Source organism: Mytilus edulis, chromosome 1 (genome assembly GCF_963676685.1).
Source record: "Mytilus edulis chromosome 1, xbMytEdul2.2, whole genome shotgun sequence".
In the NCBI taxonomy this organism is placed as follows: Eukaryota; Metazoa; Mollusca; class Bivalvia; order Mytilida; family Mytilidae; genus Mytilus; species Mytilus edulis.
Window position 1 is genome coordinate 59,519,515 of NC_092344.1, and position 21,968 is coordinate 59,541,482.

The 21,968-nt window shown below is 30.8% G+C and overlaps 2 protein-coding genes across 9 annotated transcripts in view; both read left to right on the forward strand.

Annotated features, from left to right (window-relative positions):
* LOC139514544 (FMRFamide receptor-like) overlaps positions 1-14,213 on the forward strand; it is a 136,759-nt gene extending 122,546 nt beyond the window's left edge. For 6 of the 8 annotated variants that reach the window (XM_071303934.1, XM_071303919.1, XM_071303952.1 and 3 more), the window contains one exon: positions 12,459-14,213. In XM_071303934.1, coding sequence (XP_071160035.1) covers positions 12,547-14,109 — 1,563 coding nt within the window. In that variant the 5' untranslated portion in view covers positions 12,459-12,546 and the 3' untranslated portion in view covers positions 14,110-14,213. Of the gene's footprint in view, positions 1-4,560; positions 5,039-8,981; positions 9,595-12,458 lie in introns of those variants that run through there. The other 2 variants (XM_071303967.1, XM_071303960.1) reach the window with 2 other exon arrangements.
* The window catches only part of LOC139514487 (general transcription factor 3C polypeptide 1-like), a 227,791-nt gene that overhangs the window by 180,192 nt on the left and 25,631 nt on the right, over positions 1-21,968 (forward strand). The gene's annotated exons all lie outside the window — the stretch shown is intronic.

Here is a 21,968-nt window from a genome sequence, read left to right on the forward strand (position 1 = left end):
AAGGCTTATATCTTGAAAACTAGCTATGGACCCTACATTTTTTCCTGCTTTTTTAGATTCTTTATCTATATTCTATCTATTTATAAAAGTCTTTTAAAATGCTTGTTATTTTGAAACAGAGAAGCAAACATCCTTAAATACATGTGTAAGACCTTGAAATGAACTGTCATGGGAACAGTAATTTTAACGTTACTATTCACTCAAACAAAGAAGAAGGATAACTGTCTACTTTATTCGTACAACTATGAATAAAGCAAAAATATATTTGTATACCAGTTAATTGTATAAAAGCTGGCAATTACAAATTTTCTGTTGGAATTGTGCTATAATTCCTAATTTAAAATTTCATGGATTTTTTATCTTACATTAAATTTTGCAATTTGTTTGATAAAATACATTAGCAATATAGTATACAATGTCTCTAATTGCCCTATGTATTCACCAAATTCAATGAATTTAATAAATTTTATATAACTAATTAAAATCTCTAAATTTCTTTAAAGCTTTAATTAGCTTTTACTTTTCAATTAAAATTTACGGGTATGTCTAATAGATAAAAATATGGTTTTTATACGACCGCAAAATTTGAAAAAATTTTCGTCGTATATTGCTATCACGTTGGCGTCGTCGTCGTCGTCGTCCGAATACTTTTAGTTTTCGCACTCTAACTTTAGTAAAAGTGAATGGAAATCTATGAAATTTTAACACAAGGTTTATGACCACAAAAGGAAGGTTGGTATTGATTTTGGGAGTTTTGGTCCCAACATTTTAGGAATTAGGGGCCAAAAAGGGCCCAAATAAGCATTTTCTTGGTTTTCGCACTATATCTTTAGTTTAAGTTAATAGAAATCTATGAAATTTTGACACAAGGTTTATGACCACAAAAGAACGGTTGAGATTGATTTTGGGAGTTTTGGTTTCAACAGTTTAGGAATTAGGGGCCAAAAAAGGGCCCAAATAAGCATTATTCTTGGTTTTCGCACAATAACTTTAGTTTAAGTAAAAAGAAATCAATGAAATTTAAACACAATGTTAATGACTACAAAAGGAAGGTTGGTATTGATTTTGGGAGTTTAGGTCCCAACAGTTTAGGAATTAGGGGCCAAAAAGGGACCCAAATAAGCATTTTTCTTGGTTTTCGCACCATAACGTTAGTATAAGTAAATAGAAATCTATGAAATTTAAACACAAGGTTTATGACCATAAAAGGAAGGTTGGTATTGATTTTGGGAGTTTTGGTCCCAACAGAATAAGGGGCCCAAAGGGTCCAAAATTAAACTTTGTTTGATTTCATCAAAATTGAATAATTGGGGTTCTTTGATATGCCGAATCTAACTGTCATGACTGTGTATGTAGATTCTTAACTTTTGGTCCCGTTTTCAAATTGGTCTACATTAAGGTCCAAAGGGTCCAAAATTAAACTTAGTTTGATTTTGACAAAAAATGAATCAGTTAGGTTCTTTGATATGCTGAATCTAAAAATGTACTTAGATTCTTGATTATTGGCCCAGTTTTCAAATTGGTCCAAATCGGGGTCCAAAATTAAACTTTGTTTGATTTCATCAAAAATTGAATAAATGGGGTTCTTTGATATACCAAATCTAACTGTGTATGTAGATTCTTCATATTTGGTCCTGTTTTCAAATTGGTCCAAAGGGTCCAAAATTAAACTTAGTCTGATTTTAACAAAAATTGAAATCTTGGGGTTCTTTGATATGCTGAATCCAAAAATGTACTTAGATTTTTTTATTATGGCCCAGTTTTCAAGTTGGTCCAAATCAGGATCTAAAATTATTATATTAAGTATTGTGCAATAGCAAGTCTTTTCAATTGCACAGTATTGCTCAATGGCAAGGAATATCTAATTGCACAATATTGTGAAATAGCAAATTTTTTTTTAATTAGAGTTATCTTTCTTTGTCCAGAATAGTAAGCAAGAAATATCTAATTGCAAAATATTGTGCAATAGCAAGATTTTTTTTTAATTTGAGTTATCTTTCTTTGTCCAGAATCAACTTAAATCTTTGTTATATGCAATATACAATGTATATTCACTTTTTACTACCAACTGATAAATTAAAATAATCTTTACCATTCAGTGATAACAAGCAGTTTTTTTACATCTTAATATTTTATGATGTATTTAAATGAGTAGTTATTGTTGCAAACTCCATTAGAAATTTTAATTGAGATTAGTTTTGGAATAAGGGAAAGGGGGATGTGATTAAAAGAATTGGGTTCAATTTTTCTCATTTGAAATTTCATAAATAAAAAAGAAAATTTCTTCAAACATTTTTTTGAGAGGATTAATATTCAACAGCATAGTGAATTGCTCTAAGAGAAAACAAAAATTTTAAGTTCATTAGAACACATTCATTCTGTGTCAGAAACCTATGCTGTGTCAACTATTTAATCACAATCCAAATTTTGAGCTGAATCCAGCTTGAATGTTGTGTCCATACTTGCCCCAACCGTTCAGGGTTCAACCTCTGCGGTCGTATAAAGCTGCGCCCTGCGGAGCATCTGGTTCAATTTAAACTACCAACAAAATCCAACCTCTACATGTTTTATGAAACTATACAGTTCCTGTCAAGGCTGTCATTGAGCTGCTGTCATGAAATGGTCGATGAATTCAATGATGAATCTAATTTGATAGTAGTATTGACCAGTGGATAGACAACCTTCACACACTTTATTAATTTAACTAAGAATTTTAGCATGCAAACGAGACGAAATCATTGACCTGCAGATTTTACCGGAACACCAAATTGTCATTTCGTCATGATAAGAGAACTATCTTCAGGAAAGCTCAAAGGAAATTAATCTATTGTCTAGGCCTTGCGACAGAATCTGAAATGGTATAGAGATAAGTACATGATGGTATTGTGGATCAATCGTATTTTGCTGGCTGATTTCAGCATGTGATTGACATGGTGTATTGTCACTTAGTGTGAGATAGTAATTATGTGTCAATGAAGCTGTGAAGTATGTTTTGTTAATCTCTTCCCAATTAAGTTTGTGTGCTACATTGGAGATGTTGTGATTTTTTAAGGCCATTTCAACAAAACTTTTAGATTCTCAATCCAATTGATACAAAATTTGGATTATTATCTCTTTGTATATAAACAGGAGATTTGGTATCCTTGCCAATGGTGATTTCAGTAAATTGTTTTCAAATATAACAGTTGCTGTGTAAATAATACACAGCACAGTTGATATGGAATGAAAACAGATTATTGATAGTTACTGTAACTAAGTATCATTGATAGCAAATACCACTATACATAATAAGCAAAATTAAGAAAATAAAAATACTTTTATTTCAGTGACATTAGTATAAGATAATTCAAATCTGTATTTAAGTGACCTTGAAATTCATTCTCTCATGTTAGAAAGTTTTAATTGAAATTTTTAAACAATGCAACATAAGGTCAATCAGCTAAATTTTAAGTTCAATGTTTACTTTATTGTTGGTACAAGTAAAACTATTTGATTTTTTGATACATGGCAGATGGTAACAAAAGATATCTATTTATTTATGTTTTGTATTGGGTTATAACAAAGCAAACATCTCCATTTAATGAACTCTGTTTTTAGACACAATCCTGCGCAATCTATTTGCTTTAATCTACCACTAAAATGTTTTAAAAGTTCAGAACTTCATCAATTAATAAAACAAATACATGTACATATTGTAAAAACAAATCCAAGGACAAAATATCTAAAAGTGTTTCTTCAAGGTTGATGCCCTTTATTCTGGTCTTAGAAACCTATACCAAATATGTACTTCATTTTGAATATCAATGATGGTACATATGGTATATGGAAAAATTTATTTGCCAAGAAAAGGGTATCTATTAAAGTAGGTAGCAGTTAAAACCAAACCATGCTTATAATCTTTATTCTAAATACAGAGGCAGAAGTAGGAGGGCATGGTGCCATGGCCCCCCTTCTGATGAGAAAAAAAAATGGTTTATTATATAGGGATATCACTAAAGCATGATTAGAGTGCCCCACCCCCCCCCCCCCCAAAAAAAAAAATAAATAAAAAAATAAAAGGCCTTGAATGTCCCGAAGTCACTGAGCTGCATATATTTCTAAATGAATGATTTGTTTCTAGAAAAAAAAGGATGGCAAAAAATTAAGATAGATAGTACAAGGGTGTATAGTGCCAGGTGAGTTATTCAGGCTCCTAAGGAACCTCAATATATATCTAGTCTCGTTTCATAAATGGCACAACAATATTTTCTTATGGTGATTTGAATATCAAAGAATATCAATGATTAAACAGCAGTTATTGATGATAACAGAAAATACTGTTATTAAGTATCATGTATAGCAGTGATTTGTCTTAAGATGATTACCGGTATGCCTAATAGCAAATCTAAAGTCAAATATAGAAGACACTTTCTATGGCAATTTTTCTTTTAGCTTAGGGATTGAGAATCATAGCTTTAACGTAAAATGACATCAAATAATGTCATTTGATAATTACGGGAAGAAAAATTCCCAGATAATTATACATCATCGGAATATAAAGTAGACCCGTTGAAGGAGTAGGTGGGATTAACTATATATTCCTTCAGAAGACGGAAAGCTGTAAAACACAATCATTTTGTTATTTGATCTGTCAACTAGTAAAGATGTCATGAACTACATAATTATATGTAATGTTCATAAAACATTGCTCATGATGAACGATGTAGAGATTTGTCACGATGAAGACAGGATTAGTCAATTCTCAATTTAATCCAAAGGGGTCATTTATCTTCTTGAAATGTTCAGCTGCATCTAAATGCTTCCTCTGAATGAAGATAACATTTTTTTAAGAAAACAGACGCTTATGTGCATAATTATTTTTGAGGAAGATAACCTTTGACTATGATGATGATGAATTTATACTAGTTAGTGTCCGATTGACTTTTAATCTATCTAATAGTGGAATGGATTTTTAAAACAAACTTTATTTACGTGTCATTGTAAACATTTCACTGCAGGAGAGGAGTACCCTAATTGTTTCATAAATTCATACTATAAGGTAGGTTTTATAGTCATCTTTACAGGAAATTAGTTTGACTTTAAATCTAGGGTTAAGATTGAATTTCATTGTAATACTTCAAAAGATATTTAAATTTGTTTTTGCATATTTTGATTGACTTTTAAAATTTAGATATTTCAACAACAACACACAAAATAATTATATTTATATCATTCAGATATATTGAATTACAATTTTGATTTGTTTGGATATAATTGTTTAACTATGATAGTTACACACATTACCTTCATTATTTAGCTACAAAAGTGACAAAATCAAAGTGTATAAAAAGGTTGTTGACATTAGTAAGGACTAACTTGATATTTCCTAGATTGGTTTTGGTCATTTTAATACACACTGGTCTTCTCACGTACAGAGCTAAATGCCACGAAGTATTAAAGTGTCTAAAAATCTGTATTTTAAAAAAAACAAGTGCTTTGATAAGCAAGAAACAGAGGAACTTATAATAGGATTGCTTAAGTTGCATTTCAATGACTTTTTGTAAAGTAACTATAGATGTATACTGTTAAGGAAAAAATGTTTGTGATTTTTGCTATTAACGTGGTATTGTTCATCTGCAAATCAGTAACTAGCCCAATAGAACTGCTGCGCTCAAAGCATAAGAAACCCGAAATAAAAGAAAGGGATAGAATGGAAGTCTGACAGGTTGTGAAATAAACACACACAAAAATTGTCTGGTTTCCATTATATATATCAAATGGACAGGCCTTTTATGTAAGTAGTAGTTTGTCTAGTCTATTAATTCCCCCCCCCCCCCTGAATTATGTTATTAGGCTGTCATTTATAAAGGTTCTGTAATGAACAGGGAAAAAATGAAAATGGAGGGAGGGGGTATTTTTACATTTATAAACTGTTGGAAAAAAAGGATGGTAACTTATTATCAAAATATTTAGAGTACGAATAGTTCTTGCTTGTCTGCTACATAGTCATTCAGTGACAACATTTATTTGGAAAGAAACTATAGTCACAACTGTATAAAGTACTAGATTTACCTTTTAAACTTGAAGAGGAGCTAAGCTTATAATCAGCTTAATCAGATTTAAATCTATTATACGAGATTAACACACTTTTGGTGTGAAATTGATCCTATGATAAAGTATATTATGCATAAAATTCAAAGGAAAGAATCTTTACTTGCAATTATGGTAACTGAGAAGCTGTAATATAGGACTTCTAGTTGCAATTGAATGTGAACGTGATGTAAGCAATATTTGCACTTCAATTTGAATTTTGTGAAGGAAATAATAAGATTACAAAACTGCTGTTACGTTAAATCAACAAAATAAGAATAACATATTTGTTATGTTAATTTAAGATCGGAAAAATAAATTTTAAAGTCAACTGTTGTTGATTTTCTGAAAATTGATATTTCCTCCGTTTTCTGTATTTCTGTAATTTTCATTAAAGAATCAAAGGCATACAAACTTACTTACTTGGATGCAAAACACAATTTTTCCTTAATTCATCTCCCCAAGGTTGACTGTGGGATAGAAATATGGTCACTGCAGGTCTTCTTCTGACCGACAGTAAAACCCTTTCCAAAATGGGGTGTCCATTTGGCTGTGCAGGATGTATCAAGTATGCATCAAATTCCAGTAAGAATTGGGACATTAAATCTAATGCCTTGTGTAGAGATAGTGTAATGCTCCCTGTACCTAAAGAACCCTTGCAACAACTCTTGGAGGGGTCTGTAGGTAGTCTGTTGTACAGCAAAATTTCTGTCCCTATCCAATTTTCCCTCATTTTCCAGTGGCAGTCTAAATTTCCATGACTTTATCCCATATGGTCTCTATTACAGGACCTTAGTAACCTATTGTATTTATTGTTAACTTGTTCTCGTTCTGAACATGCATGAAATATTTGCCACTGGACGTTAAGCAACTAAAATCAATCAATCTTTAATTCATGAAAAATGGGATCAACAGTTATTTTTGTTTATCAACTATCTTAATCAGACAAAGAAAAACTGAATGATTTCTAGATTGGCTGCATGCATAGTGAACAAAAATCAAATAAACTTATTTCATTGAAAGTGAATCTTAGAAAACTCTACAACATCTCCCCCTCTCCCCCTCCCTAGCCAAATTTCAATTGAAACAGTAAAATAACATAGGCGGATCCAGGGGGGGCCCTGGGGGGCCCGGCCCCCCACTTTTGTGGGAAAAATTTGGTTGATTATATAGGGAATCATTGAAGCATGACTGGAGCGGGCCCCCCCTTAGGAAAAGTTCTGGATCCGCCACTGAATAAAGAAATGATATCACAAAATATTCTTCCCATTATATTATGTAAAATTAAATTCTAAATGAAAAAAGACAGGATAACATATTTAAAGCAAACATATTGCAGATAGAAGTGTATGAAATAATTATTTTATTTCAGAAATTGTCATTCTGGCCTCTGGCAGTGCTTTCTATCTAAATGATTGGGTGCATGGATTTTTTGGCTTACTTCTTAATGCATAATCTTATTTAAACCTTGCAAGATTTTAAAATTAATAATCTTTGTAATTACATTTGGTTGTGCGGTCATATGAATGTCATGAACACCTGCTTCTGATTAATATCATTATGTAGGTAAGAACATTTTTCACTTAATTTTGAATGATTAAAAACTTTTTTTATAAAATATTTCAATTGTTTAAAAATCTAAATTTAGTTAGGAAGATTATTAAGACTTCTAAAATTAGAATTTTTTACTTCAGTCATACACATGACCTGAATTCTTGATCCAAGATCTCTTATATTTAAAGCGAGGTGACCTTAATATTTCTCAATATAAGATTTGTAGCTGGATTCTGAGATTTCAATAAGTTTTGTTTTTTTTAAAGCAATGTCTTATTTAGCATAGATTTATTTTAGTATGTTATTTAGTAGAAACATTAAAAAACTTAGATTTTATAGACTGTAAATTCAGAAATTATTGCGTGCATGAAATTATTATTGCAATTTTGTCATTTTAGACTTAAATGGGATTTTAATTTTTATGATTTTGAGAAAAATCCTGTTTTATTCATATAAAATATTTCAAAATGCGAGTTTAAACTATTCCGCTTTTAACTCTGTCACATTGTTTGCAATTATAAAAACCTCGCAATAATTTCTGAATTTATAGTAGTCTTTAGTTTTGATCTAAGAAACTTGTCACATGTCACAAGCAGATTGTTCCATATTAAAAGCATGAAATATTCTTCTCACCGAAGGGTAATTTTTATGTAATATTAAGGTTTCTGTTTGCGATCAAAGCAGAAATTGATAGTCTATGCTTTGGCGTAAAATGTCTTGGTTATTTGAAAAAAATCCGGTGAACTTTGGTGACCAAATGTAATACACATTGTTGTGTTCTCAAATTGTAATCAATTTATCTTTTGACCTGTGTTTCTGCAAGTTGATTTTTTTTTCTTTCCGTAGGTTTAAAAAAAAAAGAGGTTTTAAAACAGTTCAAATCACAAGTTGCTTAATCACAGATTATTAGTAACTGCTTTCAGATGTTTCAAATAATCACACTCAGCCATAGAGGTTATGGGAATAACACCTCTGAAAACAAATATAATACTTTATAAGACATCATAGAAATTTGAACTATTCAAAGTCAGAGTGTCATCAGACACCAAGTACCCCCATTAGAGACATGTGCATGGCTATTATCCTGATTATTTCATTAAACCATAAGCTACCATTTTTTGTTAATCAAAGATATCTTTCATATAAACTGTCTTAAATTAGCGGCAACATTTTTGCTTGAAAGATAAGTCAATGTCTTTTTTATTTCTGGTAAGGTTTTATCTATTGCTGTATAGAATAGTTGAATGTACGGTAGAGGTGTTAAATAGACAAATACAGTATGATTGTTAGATACGATGTACAAATCATAATCATATTAATAGTCAGATATTGGTCCGCTTCAGAATCAATGAATGACTAGAAATGAATATCTACCGCATATCAACATCTTTCAATGTTCTGTAAATCTTTCTTTAAAAGACAAAGTTATTTCAGGATAGAAAATTTTATCCTTGAAAACATTAGTTTTTCTTTTTATAGATCAAAAAGAAAAAAGATATTTTTTAATTGAAATTGCTATATATTGCTGTGTGGATATATGAAACCTGGACTAGTTTGTTTGTTATAAATGATGTGTTTTCTAAGAGTAAAAACACACGTACCACATCTTTATAAGCATCTCCTTTAAAGGATTTTAATTAGTTCTGATACAATACCATCATTTTTATAAAACTGCATTAGGGTAACAGTGAAAATCTATAAGTGGAGTTGTAACATAATTCCCTGTCTAGCATAGGACCGTCTGATCCGCCCAATCATCAGGGATATATTTTCATACATCGTCAATTAGATTAAGCATATCGACCAAAAGCTATTTTTTTACTCGGTAGATGTCTTATAAAATTGTTGAAGGTGTATTAAAGAGGCGTTGGTGCATGACTGGTTTTTAATTCTGAAGTAAAATTATATACTTATCGATGGATCATTCATAGTGTTGAGATCAGGCATTGGATTATACACAACAAATAAATGGTAGGCCAAATAAGATCATGATTTATCACATTAAATGTAACTTCTTTTTGCATATGTTGTTGTAGATTTTAATAGGTTATTGAATAATTTCTAAATAAATATTTTATTTTTTTTTAAAGTTTATGTTATTAATGCATCAAAAATACATGTAGATTATTGCATTAAATACAATTAAAAGGTAGTTGTTCAATTGTATAACAACGATACTCTATAGATTACAAATATTTCTTTTTTTTTTATTTTCTAAGAAAATTAAAATGATAATAATGAAAATTATTTTCATTTTTTGGTAAATCAGAATTTTAATATTTAGACTTTTCTTTTTCTTTCTCTCCCTGAGATTTTGTTATATCTTTAATATTAGATGTAACATAAACTATAGCATTTTTTTAACTAAAAAATATATATATTAAAAATTTGTTATTTTAAAATTCCAACACAACCAATACAAATTAAAATATTGAAAAAGATGCAATATTTCACAAATTCATATGTACACAACAAACAATACTACATGCATGAAACTGCAAAGTAAATAAGAAAATAAACCAAGTTGATTCGATACTTTAGAAATAAAAGCTTAAATGAAATCATGATAAATTGTAATGGTGGAAATCAGTGAATTATCTTAAATGAAATGATTTTAAGTCATTAAGAATTAGTTTAAACAGAAATCTACCCAAAATAGTCTAAAATATAAACCCAGAAAAAACTAGCTGAGTTTCTCTTATTACTTAAGGTAATACTCCGTTTTCTGAAGTAAAGCTTATTGAATTGTCAAGATTATGTCTCCTAAAGGAATTACAGTGGTCACTCGTGGTCTATCATCAGTCAGATCAATATGGGATGTATGGTTTTAAATATCTCTTTGTCTTCTCTAATCAAACGGAAGAGTTTTTATATCACTGAGGTTTCTGACTTTACGGCTTTTGTTGTGGTCATCAATAGTTGAACTTGTGTATTGATGTTGGTCATTTTTCCTGTTTTGCCATTCTCAATAATTAAAGATGATTTACTGATATGTTTTTTTATTCTCTCACAACTACTACTATTAAAACTAAATAATTAGACAGAAATTAATGAAAAATGTAGTATGCATACCGTGAGTTTGATTTAGACACTGCAAATTGAGCAACTTGTTTTTTTGGGGTTTTTTTTTTTTTTGCTGTAGAAAAATATTCTAACATATATATCACAAGTAAGTTGAAAAGGTAACCTAGAAATATTTGTCCAGAACAGACACTTCTAGTAACTCAGAAAAGAATCAAAAATATATTTAGGGAATTTGATCTACTTTTGGATAAAAGCTCACTGAATACATAACTATAAAAACAGTTGAATTTGATTCATTCAGTGTCTGTCAGTGATGTTTATATATATTATAACTTTGATTCCAACCTTATAAAAACATACTGTAATTCTGCCATAAAATACTTCAGGAATTATCAATTTGTAGAACAATGTCGAACAAGGTAGTTTTCAAATTTTGTTAGGACAGATGGCAATCAAGTAAAAAATAAACCCACTATTTTCTAAATTTCTGTTAACAATACAATTGAGAATGAAATGAATATATATTTTTTTTTATATTTTGTAAGAAATTGTAATAAGCAAACTATTATTTTTAGCAACATAATAGATAAGGATGAAAAAGGCACATTAAAATTATCTAACAGCAAAGCATATTCAAGAAGTTTACCCTTTCTTAAAAATAATGAAATACTGAAAAGTAGGATTTTTTTACAGAGATGTCATGTCTCAATTAAATTCTGAGGTATTCAGCTTTTAGAAAAGATTAACTTTTTTAGTTGATTATTAAAAGGTTTTCTGTATCCAAGCAAGTCTCATTTTTAAATGCTACGTAATAATTGTACCCCTCATTCATAATATATTCGTATCCTGAGTGTACAAATAGTTAAACTTCTGTTAAATGATGAATTTAGAGGGATGAATAATTTATTTTTTGAAAATTAACATGTATTAAAATGAAATGAAAATTAACAAAGTATTCTTACTATGGCAGTATTATTGAACATTGAATAAAATTTATTAGAATTTGAACATTAAGTTTTTAATTCATTTCAGAAAGAAATAAGGACAGGTCATAACTAGTTTGATTAACATATTTTTCTTGAATAATTTACTTTTAATTTCAAAATTGTAAAGATAATGTGTTCAGTGTCTTTGTATTATAGCTCCTTATCAACAATGTAGGCATGATTAGTAATTTGAATCATGTCATACCTGTTGTTCTACTAGTAGCAATATTATAATTTCTAGATTGAGATAGTTCATTAGCATTTTTTTTTATTTGCTACTGAAACCATATCATGGCAAACTTCAACATTTTGTCAGCTTGTATTAAATAAAAACTAATTTAAACATATAATTTTGTGACTGAACATTTCTGTACAAGTGTGTTTTTGTCGGACTGTCTGTAGTGTCTGGTAGATAGAGTGGTTCATATGTTCTGTTTCATGGTTTGGCATTCCCTTCATCTCTTCTTTTGTCGGAACGGAAATTTAAGTATTACTCAAATTCTGTATAAAGGTAGGATAATATATTTTGTTTTGTTTTGTTTTCATCTTAATTAATGATAATTGTTTCAGTGAAAGACATTTGAGAGTTGTCATGCAGCAAATTTATGTTTGCTGATATTTTGAACAAGTGTGGTTTTTCTTTGCACAACATCGCATGTATTTTCATGTTTTTATTACATTTTTTGTACTATAAATGTAAAATATTGAGAGTGACCAAGGAGTTATTTATAAAACTTGTAATCGGACAAAATTAATGATTAAACAAAGTGTCATAAAACCCTATTTAACTATGTCCATTAAAAGTTTCTTTCTTAATATTTTCAGGGTTTGGTGAAAGCAGTTGAATATGGCTTGTGCTAGTAGGAAAAGAATATAGACCAGACTTTTGAATTTATCTATTCATGGAATTTAAATGTTGAAATCTACCATGATGGAAGACTATGAGGACTTCACAACCAATGATGTGTGGAATTACACAACCAATTCTAGTGAAAATCATAGCCATCTTTATTTTAGTGATTATACACCACCTGATGGTGGGGAAGACTATGAAGGTAGTTACCAGCGAAAACTAATAACATACTATGTGTCAGGTATCTGTGGAATGACCATTTGCTGCTTAGGAATTGTGGGAAATGTTATGTCTGTGATAATATTAACGAGACGGGTAATGAGATCTTCAACTTATTCGTATCTTAATGCCTTAGCTTTAAGTGATACACTTTTTCTTCTGTTAACAATGCTGTTAGCAAGGCGAGATACAAAAGAACCAGTTCAAGGTGATGTTAATAATTTTCCGGATTCCTTTTATGCCCATACCTTTCCGTTTGTTCATGCTGCATGCCTTACATTTCAAGTGACTTCAATATGGCTGACTCTAGCATTTACTGTTGATCGTTACATCATGATATGCCATCCATTTAAAGCCGAAAGGTGGTGTAGCATAAAACGTGCCAGATGGGTGATATTAGGGCTTGTGCTAGCAGGAATAGCATTTAATTTTATCAGATTCTTTGAATACAAGTATGAAAAAATAACGTATGTTGATATGGGAGGAATATTAGACTTCAATATGACGGCAAATTTCACAAAAGCCCAACAAGATCAAATGATGAATAGTATAAATTACAAAGAGGCTTACGTAAATTCTTTCACAGAACTCGGAAACAATCCACTTTTTCATAAAATTGTACATATATGGTTTTATTTAACATGTGTTGCAGGAATTCCATTTATTGCTTTATTTGTATTAAATACATTTCTCATTATTGCTGTACATAACTCAAGAAAGAAAGGCAAATTGATAAATGCCAAGGAAAAACGTAGAAACGACACCACAGTTATGTTAATTGGTGTGATAGTTATTTTTTTGATTTGTGAAGGTCCTGCTTTAATATCACGTATGATTTATGCCTTACATTTTGAGAATATAAAATCCATATCGTACATTAAATTCAGTGAAATCTCAAACTTATTAGTCACTTTGAATTCTGCTATAAATATTGTGCCATATTATTTTTTTGGTAAAAAATTCCGTCAACAATTCTGGCGAGTCTTCTGTTCATGTGTTCTTACTAAAGAGGAGATTAGAAAAATTACTCGTAGTCTGAGTGTGTCCATGGATAGACGTTTCAGTGGAGCCAATGGACATGGAGGACATGAAATGAATAACATTGCAGTATACCATCAGCAACAACAGCTGAATCAACAACAACAACAAAAGGAGGAAAACAAGGTGTATAAAAATAGCATTGCTGTACCGTTGATATTAAACATTGAACAAAGAACTTCTATAGATACCCAAAACTCATTTTTTCCAGCTCATGAAAATGAATGTCTAGAAGATCTTTCACCCACAAATACTGAATTAACAAACGAACAGAAAAAAATACTAGTGAATTTAGAGGCAAATGGAAATTGTGAGATTACTGTTGAATCACCATGCTCTGACTGCCAAAATAATGTCATATTGTAATCCTGTCATTGTAAAATCTTATTGTTGACGCTTGTTTTATTTTGTTGTAATTTTATTTATTAAAGATATTGTTCCATATAAAAAATAAATGAAATTAAAAATTATCCCATGGCCATTAGTTTTTGAAATTGGCCACAATTGTTCTTATTGCAATATGCCTAATTTGTACAACTATGCTTTCTCTTGATATAGATTGCTTTAATGACAAATCACAGAATGTGGTATGGAAACTTTTGAATTGTCATAAACCTTAAAAATATTAAAACTTATGTAAAATGACCTATTAAAGCATGATAAGTCATTGCTGATTTTACAACTCAACTCATTTACTTAGAATTCAGAATTAAATGCATTCATTTATTAACAGAAATGTAGAACAACCTAAAATTATTTTGAGATTAAAAAAATAACTAGAGAAAAAAATTGCCAATGATGTAGTAAAAATAATTGAGTTATATATATATTGTTATATATCTGATTGTATTTCAAAAAATAAATCAAGTATGGTAATTATTTTTTTTAAATTCAGTATTTGGTATATAATAGGGGCCGGCTAAAGCTCATCTTTTTGAGATTTTATTGCTGTGTTGAATACCAATTAGTGGCCTTTGGTTGTTTTCTGCTCTGGATGGGTTGTTGTCTCTTTGACACATTCCCAATTTACATGCTCTGTTCTTTATAGACAAATTCTTGCTAGTAAAGTAGTCATGATTTCACCCACTGAGTGATAAGAAAAATATGTCCAATAAAGCAGGGTGTTGGAATACTCAGGTTTTTTCTGCAAAGATAGGCATATTTTGGCACCAGAAAAATGTGTTGGTTAAAGCAGGATATTGGAATACTCAGGTGTTGTATAAGGCAGGTTATCAATATTTAAAGAAATTTTCATTAGATCTTACTGACTTATAATTTCCTTTCTGAGCACAGTAGAGGGATATGAAAAATTATCGCTAGAAACCAAGAACTCCCTTAATGAAATTAACAACAACATCATAGGTAAAGTAGCAACAAGCAGATGATCATTGGTCATCTCAACTCGGAAAAAACTGAGGACCTGATTTCAGCAAATAACATTAAGCCAACATTATGACACTGGTCAAACAAAGGCAACCACTCCAAAACATGCTCTTGAATTAAGCCCAAAAGAATTTGGCAGGGCTAAACATGCTTCTGTTCAGTGCTAAATCTGTTTGACAGTGCTGTAACAGTAAATAAGAATAACTCATTAAATGGCAATAGACATTAAGTATACTCACTGATTTCTAAGAGCACTCGTGACAACCATAAGCTAATTATTCTAACCTGAGCCAGTAGAACTACATTTGTACTAGAATAATTTATAGCAATTTCAAAGTAAGAAAAGTTACAAATAAAGAGGGATAACTCTAATTCATTTATGAGAAGAGAGAACATTGTTGGTTTTTCTGTGAGTGACCTAGGCTGCACAATGGAGTCCAGTTATTTTCAAGCTTGTAATATTTGTTTTGAAAGTTTTTTTAGTTGAGGATATTTTACTCACCATCTCTAGAGGCAGGAAATATGCTGGATTAGATCTATCTGTCTGTTTGTCTGTCCAATGATATTTTAGTTGCAGTTTTTCCGTTTGTTCTTGCACCAAATGGACATTTTCTTTAATTTTCATTGCAATATTTTATTGAATTATTTTATAATCAGAGCATCCTGGAATAAAGTATCAAACTTGTGAGATTAAGAAACTAGCAATATGTCTATCGAAAATTCAAAGGTCAAGGTCAGTGTCTATAAATAGAGTGAAATTTAGTTCCGTAAGGTACATGTTGAGGCTTGTTGAGCTGTTCATTCAAAAGGCTGTAGGCTGTGATTTCTTTGCGATATTCATAGCTTAGTTACATCTTTCTTAAATGTGGGCAACTTAAAGGACATTTAGTTGTGTTGTAATAATTGTTCCTTCATAATTTTAAGTACATTGAACCTTGAACGAATCGTTTTTAATTTGACAGCAGTTTTTGATCAATATCCATATGAAGGATTTGAATTGTAGGTGTAGCTATAAGCAACATTTTTTATCATGCACACATTGATGTTGACAGTTTTAAAGTCTTGTATATATTGTTGATGTCTTTTACTGATGCCATTGGGAGATCTGCATCATATCGGATAATAATTCATGGGATTAACATAAGCTTTTGTTTTGGTATAAGATTTTATAATCTTTTTATGTTATGTAAAGATTTATCTTATTTTTAAAGATGTTATATTGGCAGAAGGCAAGACAGATGTACATACAAATTAAATTGCATTAATTGCAGTAAAAGACCAGTGTTTTCAGAAGATTTAACTTTGTATGTCCATATATTATGGTGTAACACCACTAATTCAGGCCCAGCCAGAAAGCACATACTAGAAAGTAGTACATATTTAACACAAAATAGTTCCTATGCATGAATGTAACTTTCAAAATATGTAGGCTATTTAGGTATTTTTGGCATCAAATGAAAGCTGAAGGACTGGTGATCATTGTAGAACACTTGGATTTATAAATTTGAATATTAAAAAAAAACTGCACTAAATTTTAAATAGAGGGTAAATTTTGTCTGTTTGTCCGATCTGAAGTACCTGTTTTGGTACATTCGAAGTTCTGGGAACCAGTTCTTTCTTATATGCCATTAAAGGTATGTTGATTTTTTCAGTACAAGACACCATAAAGTGTTGCTTTGATATGCAATGATTACCACTTTATTTGAACTTAAAATGAAAGAGGTGTGCCTGCTTGAAATGGAGGAATTTAACATGGAAAGCAATGGGACCATGAATTAGTGGTGTACTTCCTTATGAGCTGGGTACATATCTTTGTTCGAGGAAGTACTAAATTATACTTTTTAAAAACCACTGATTTTAACCCTAAAAAGTCAGAATCTGACATATCATCAAGATGCTTGATTTTTTTTATTAATGACACATTGTTGCTTTTGGAGAACATGTTTTTCAACAGACCATTGACACCCCAGGGAAAGAACAGTGCTCCTCTTCTTTCCAACTTGTTCCTTTATTCATCTGAGGAAGACTTCATAAAGGAGCTTCTCAGAAAGAATCTTAAGAAGCTAGCATTATCCTTTAACTTGACATCATCATCATCATTCTACTACAGTTGGTGTCCTAGCTCTCACTAGATAATTTAAATTTGAGTGATTATGATGTGAAAACCTTTCCAAGGGAACTTAAAATAAAAAGACAACAGAATACATTTGAATCTGCCTCATATCTTGACTTTCAACCAGAAATTGATAATTATTGTTGATTGAGAACAACACTTTTCTACTAAATAGCTGATTTTTGTTTCCCGATTGTGAACTTTTCATTTCTAAGCAGCAACATCCCAGCAGCAACATCCCAGCAGCACCTGCAATATTGGAGATATATTTCTAATTCAATAGGATATTCCATAGCTTGTGTTTCCTGTAGGGATTTCCTCGATTGAGAGTTGCTGCTTACAAGGAAATTATTGAACCATGGATTCCAAGTGGTAGTTTAGTTAAGCCATCTGCTCCAAATGTGTGTCACAGATTCCCATGTATTTGTTCCAATGTCATAACCACAATGCCATTCCTCTTTTGTGACATCACTGGATTTGTACCTACCATAAGGAACAATGAAGGATGCCACTTGTAAGAAGGATATGCCTACCCATCTGAAGCATATGAGATCACCACCAGATTTTGTTGGGTTGCTGTTGCTCTGTCTTAAGTTTTCTGTGAAGTGTTTTGTAAACATGGTGGGGGAGGATCGAGGCATTAAGTTTAACCCTTTTTCCATCTGTCCATTCGTTTTATGTTCTTTTTCTTGAGTTTGCCTAAACTAAATGTTATGAATATGCAATGCTTGTTACTACCAGACACATATCAAAATCAAAATATGGGTGAAGTCACTTTTACTGCTTTTGAGTTATGTCCCTTTATATAAATTGAAAAAATTCTAAATTTTCCCTTTATTTTCAAGCAGGGGCATCTGTGTCCCATGGTCACATATTTCTTTATTTTATAATCAAATTGTACACATGTTCCCTATGATAATATGATCTTTCTGCATTTGAACTCCATTTTCACGGTCCACTGAACATAGAAAATGATAGTGCTTTGGACACATTCTTGTTATTTGTTTAAGATTGGGGTGGTGATTATCTTTTTAGAAATATTGGTTAAATATGTAAGGATGTGGTATATAGGGGTTTAATATGTGGGAATGTGGTGAAAATTTGTTTAATGATCGAGCACCGTAAGTTACACCCTATCCCACCCCCTAAAAAATGTGATGTATATTTTCTTCAAATGACAGATTTCATTTTTCTGTGTTTTATAATGTAAGAGAATAATAATCCCTTTCTTCGATAAAGTAGCTGATACTGAGGCTGAGTCTATGCATTATATTAACTATAACACTTTGCCATGTTATGTAATTATTATTATATGGAAATAATCTGGTGTTGTCAATAAATAATGGATTAACATGATAAATGTTATATACTATCTGTTGAATAAACAAGCTAATATTGCTTCTGTCAGTTGTTGATTGCAGTTTGTACAAGGTGTAATTATTATCGGTTTGTAATTGATATCCTGGTGTCCTCTACCTACAAGGAATGTGTTGTATTTATTGTTTTGTTTCGCCCATTTGTTCTCATCCTGAACTATTTGCCACTGGATGTAAAGCAAACAGCAACTAATTGAACAATCATGAATACGGAATAAAATAAAGGTAAAGGTCAGGCAACAAATGTCAGATGGTCTGAGAAATCATAAAAATAACTTGTCATTTTCTTTAAATTGATGGTCTTTTTGTTATGCTAAATCTTTTATTGTCAGTTGTGTTCTTCACACAGTGTTTCAAATGATAAAAAAGCATGTGTAGTGTTTTTTTCTGTTGTCTCACTCACTTTCCATAACCTAAGGTAGCTTTACTGTATATGTGATGTTTTCATCCTTCATTATAATGCCTGTAATATTTGTCAGTGGAGGTTTTGTTATTGATAGTCAGCAAATTAGTTGAGCAGCTGTAGACTTGTCCTATACAAATACTGTATGATTAGAAAAATACATAATGACCCATTAAAACACAATTTCTTATTTTATAATACCTGTTTTTATTTATCTGTAAAAGCTTAAGGTACAATATTCTCTAGTTCATTTACAATAATAGTTGGATATTAAAAACAATTCAACTTGGATTTAAGATCAATTAAATCACAATTTACATCCACATTTTTCTCAAAATAGTTTTTAATAACAGATGGGAAGAAATTTCAGCAATAACATTGTACTAGTTGACTTTGGTATGTACTTCAAACCAAGGTTGAATCATAGTTTTTTTATAGGCTGTTAACAAGTTTTATTGCTAATCATTATTCAGACTGATATGTTTACAGAATATAAAGGGTAACTTGACATCAGGCATATTTTAAAAATTAAAAGAAAATATTTATCTTGAGACATTGAGTTTTGTTATCTTTAAACTCTATCCAGACAACTTGGTTATATACTTTTCTTAAGAGCAAATTATACATTTTACATATTTCTGTGTACCCTAATTTGAAAATAATTTAATTAATAAAACTGTTTAAATTTTCTTGTTTCCTTTGACAAAGAGGAGGCAAAGATTAATTTTTATTATTTTCACTTTTAGAGTTCAGGTGTTATGTACTATGCACTTCCGTGTTGACATGAATAATCACTAATATGGTCATAACTATAAATAATCTGTTTCCAAAACTTTGAATTTTTATACGCCCGTCTAAGACGTGACGTATCATGGTATACAATTGTCCGTCTGTCCTCCACACTTCAGACAATTACTAAAAAACGCTTCTACCAACTTTTATGAAACTTTGTTGAATTGTTTAAATCTATATTGACGTAAGCTCCCTTTCGATTTTTATAAATTTCAGATTTTTCGTTTCCATGTTATAAAGTTTGTGGGATTTTCCAGTTTTCGAACAATAACTCAAAAATGCTTCCATCAACTTTGATGAAACTTTGGTGAATTGTTTATATCTATTGACAGATGCTCACTTTCAATTTTTATAAATTTCAGATTTTACGTTTCTGTGTTATAAATTTTTATGCTTATTAAAGGGGAGATTTTCCAGTTTTCGGACAATCACTCATAAACACTTTCACAAAATTTTATGAAACATTGGTGAATTGTTTATATCTGTTGAATTAAGCTACCTTTCAAAAATTAAAAGAAAATTAACAACTATAGATCACCATATGGCCTTCAACAATGAGCAAAGCCCATACCGCACAGTCAGCTATAAAAGACCCTGAAATGACAAATGTAAAACAATTCAGATGAGAAAACTAACAGCCTAATTAATGTACCAAAAAAAATCATTTAAAGCATAAAGACAAGATAAAAGGGCAACAGGCGTATCATGCGCTTATAGCGCAGCTCTTTATTTAATATACTCAGGATTTTCTACCCCAGAATAGATGACCTTAGATGACCTGTACTTGGCCAGCCTTAGAGAATTTTGGGTTCTCTCTCCCCAATGCTATTCATCTTTCTACCTTATTTGGCCTGTTTCAATTTTCAGCTCTGCTGAACCAAAGGGCAATGTCTTAAGCTCGGGATTTCCTGATTGACCCTTTCAAGATCCGGGAATTCTTTTTTTCTAATTTCAGGACTTTCGGATTTAGATTTTTTTTAAAAGGGACCTCAGGGTTTCGTGTTTTTAAGCCCGGGATTTCGGGATCAGGACCCCTCCTACCCTACCCCTCTTACTGCTGAATATATTTCAACCAAACTTTGGTGCATGATTCTTATAGTATCTAGTATAATTTTCCTCATTGTTGAATGCTGTATGATGGACATAATTGCTCACCCACTACATTTTAACTTTGGACGCTAATTGTCCAAAAGGCCATCACACAGCATCTCCATATTTTTATTGAACTAAATCCTAAGGTTTATTGAATGGATACATTTGGTGAGTTCACTCTCAATACTCCAATGTTTCAGAAATGTATTGATTTCCTAAATAACTAGGATTAAATGATGGAACTGTTTAAACAAAATTTCCTCTACATTTATCAATTTTGTGTAGAATTAGATTAGAGTCAGATAAAGTGACTATTTGGAATTGGAGAGTTAATTCCTGCCTGGAATTGTAATTGAAATCTATATGTTGTTCCTGTTGGATCATTTGTCATGGCCCTGTCATTGTAAAGCCTCTCAATTATTGTTATGTTATTACAACTTTCTACATACAAACTTGGCACAGTCAGAAATCCTTGGTCAAGGATTTTGAATATTTGAGCTATATAAGTTGTAAAAGTATCATAATTGCTGTGGTATTGAATAAAATCCTATTTTATATCACACTATGAAGGAGGAAATTAGATGGAGATTCATTTAAAACAATTTTGATGATCGCTTTTGTTTAGATTCTGTCAAATGAAAAATAAAACATTGTGTATTATGATAGCATTTGCATGGTTAGGAAAATGTAACACCGGGAGTAAGTGTTCCAAATTCTGGATACAAAGTATGTTTCTTTGCAATTTTATATTTTTGTAGGGGGAATGACAGAGGCTGGCCTACTGGTTCTGTGTGATTGGTGTTAACCCTATAACTCCTTTTGCTGATATGGAGGCAGATATACACATTATCTGACCATGATAGTGGCCATATACTGGCTGATTTAAAATTGTTGATATCAATAAAAATCTTTACAATCATTCATTATTCAGAGATATAAAAGAAAAAACCCTTAGAAAATAAAGCAAAAAGATACATTGTTGATAAATCACATCTGTTCAATATGATAATAAAAGGTCAATAATGTAAAAAGGACTCATTATGGATAGTCAGGCTGGAGGTAGACT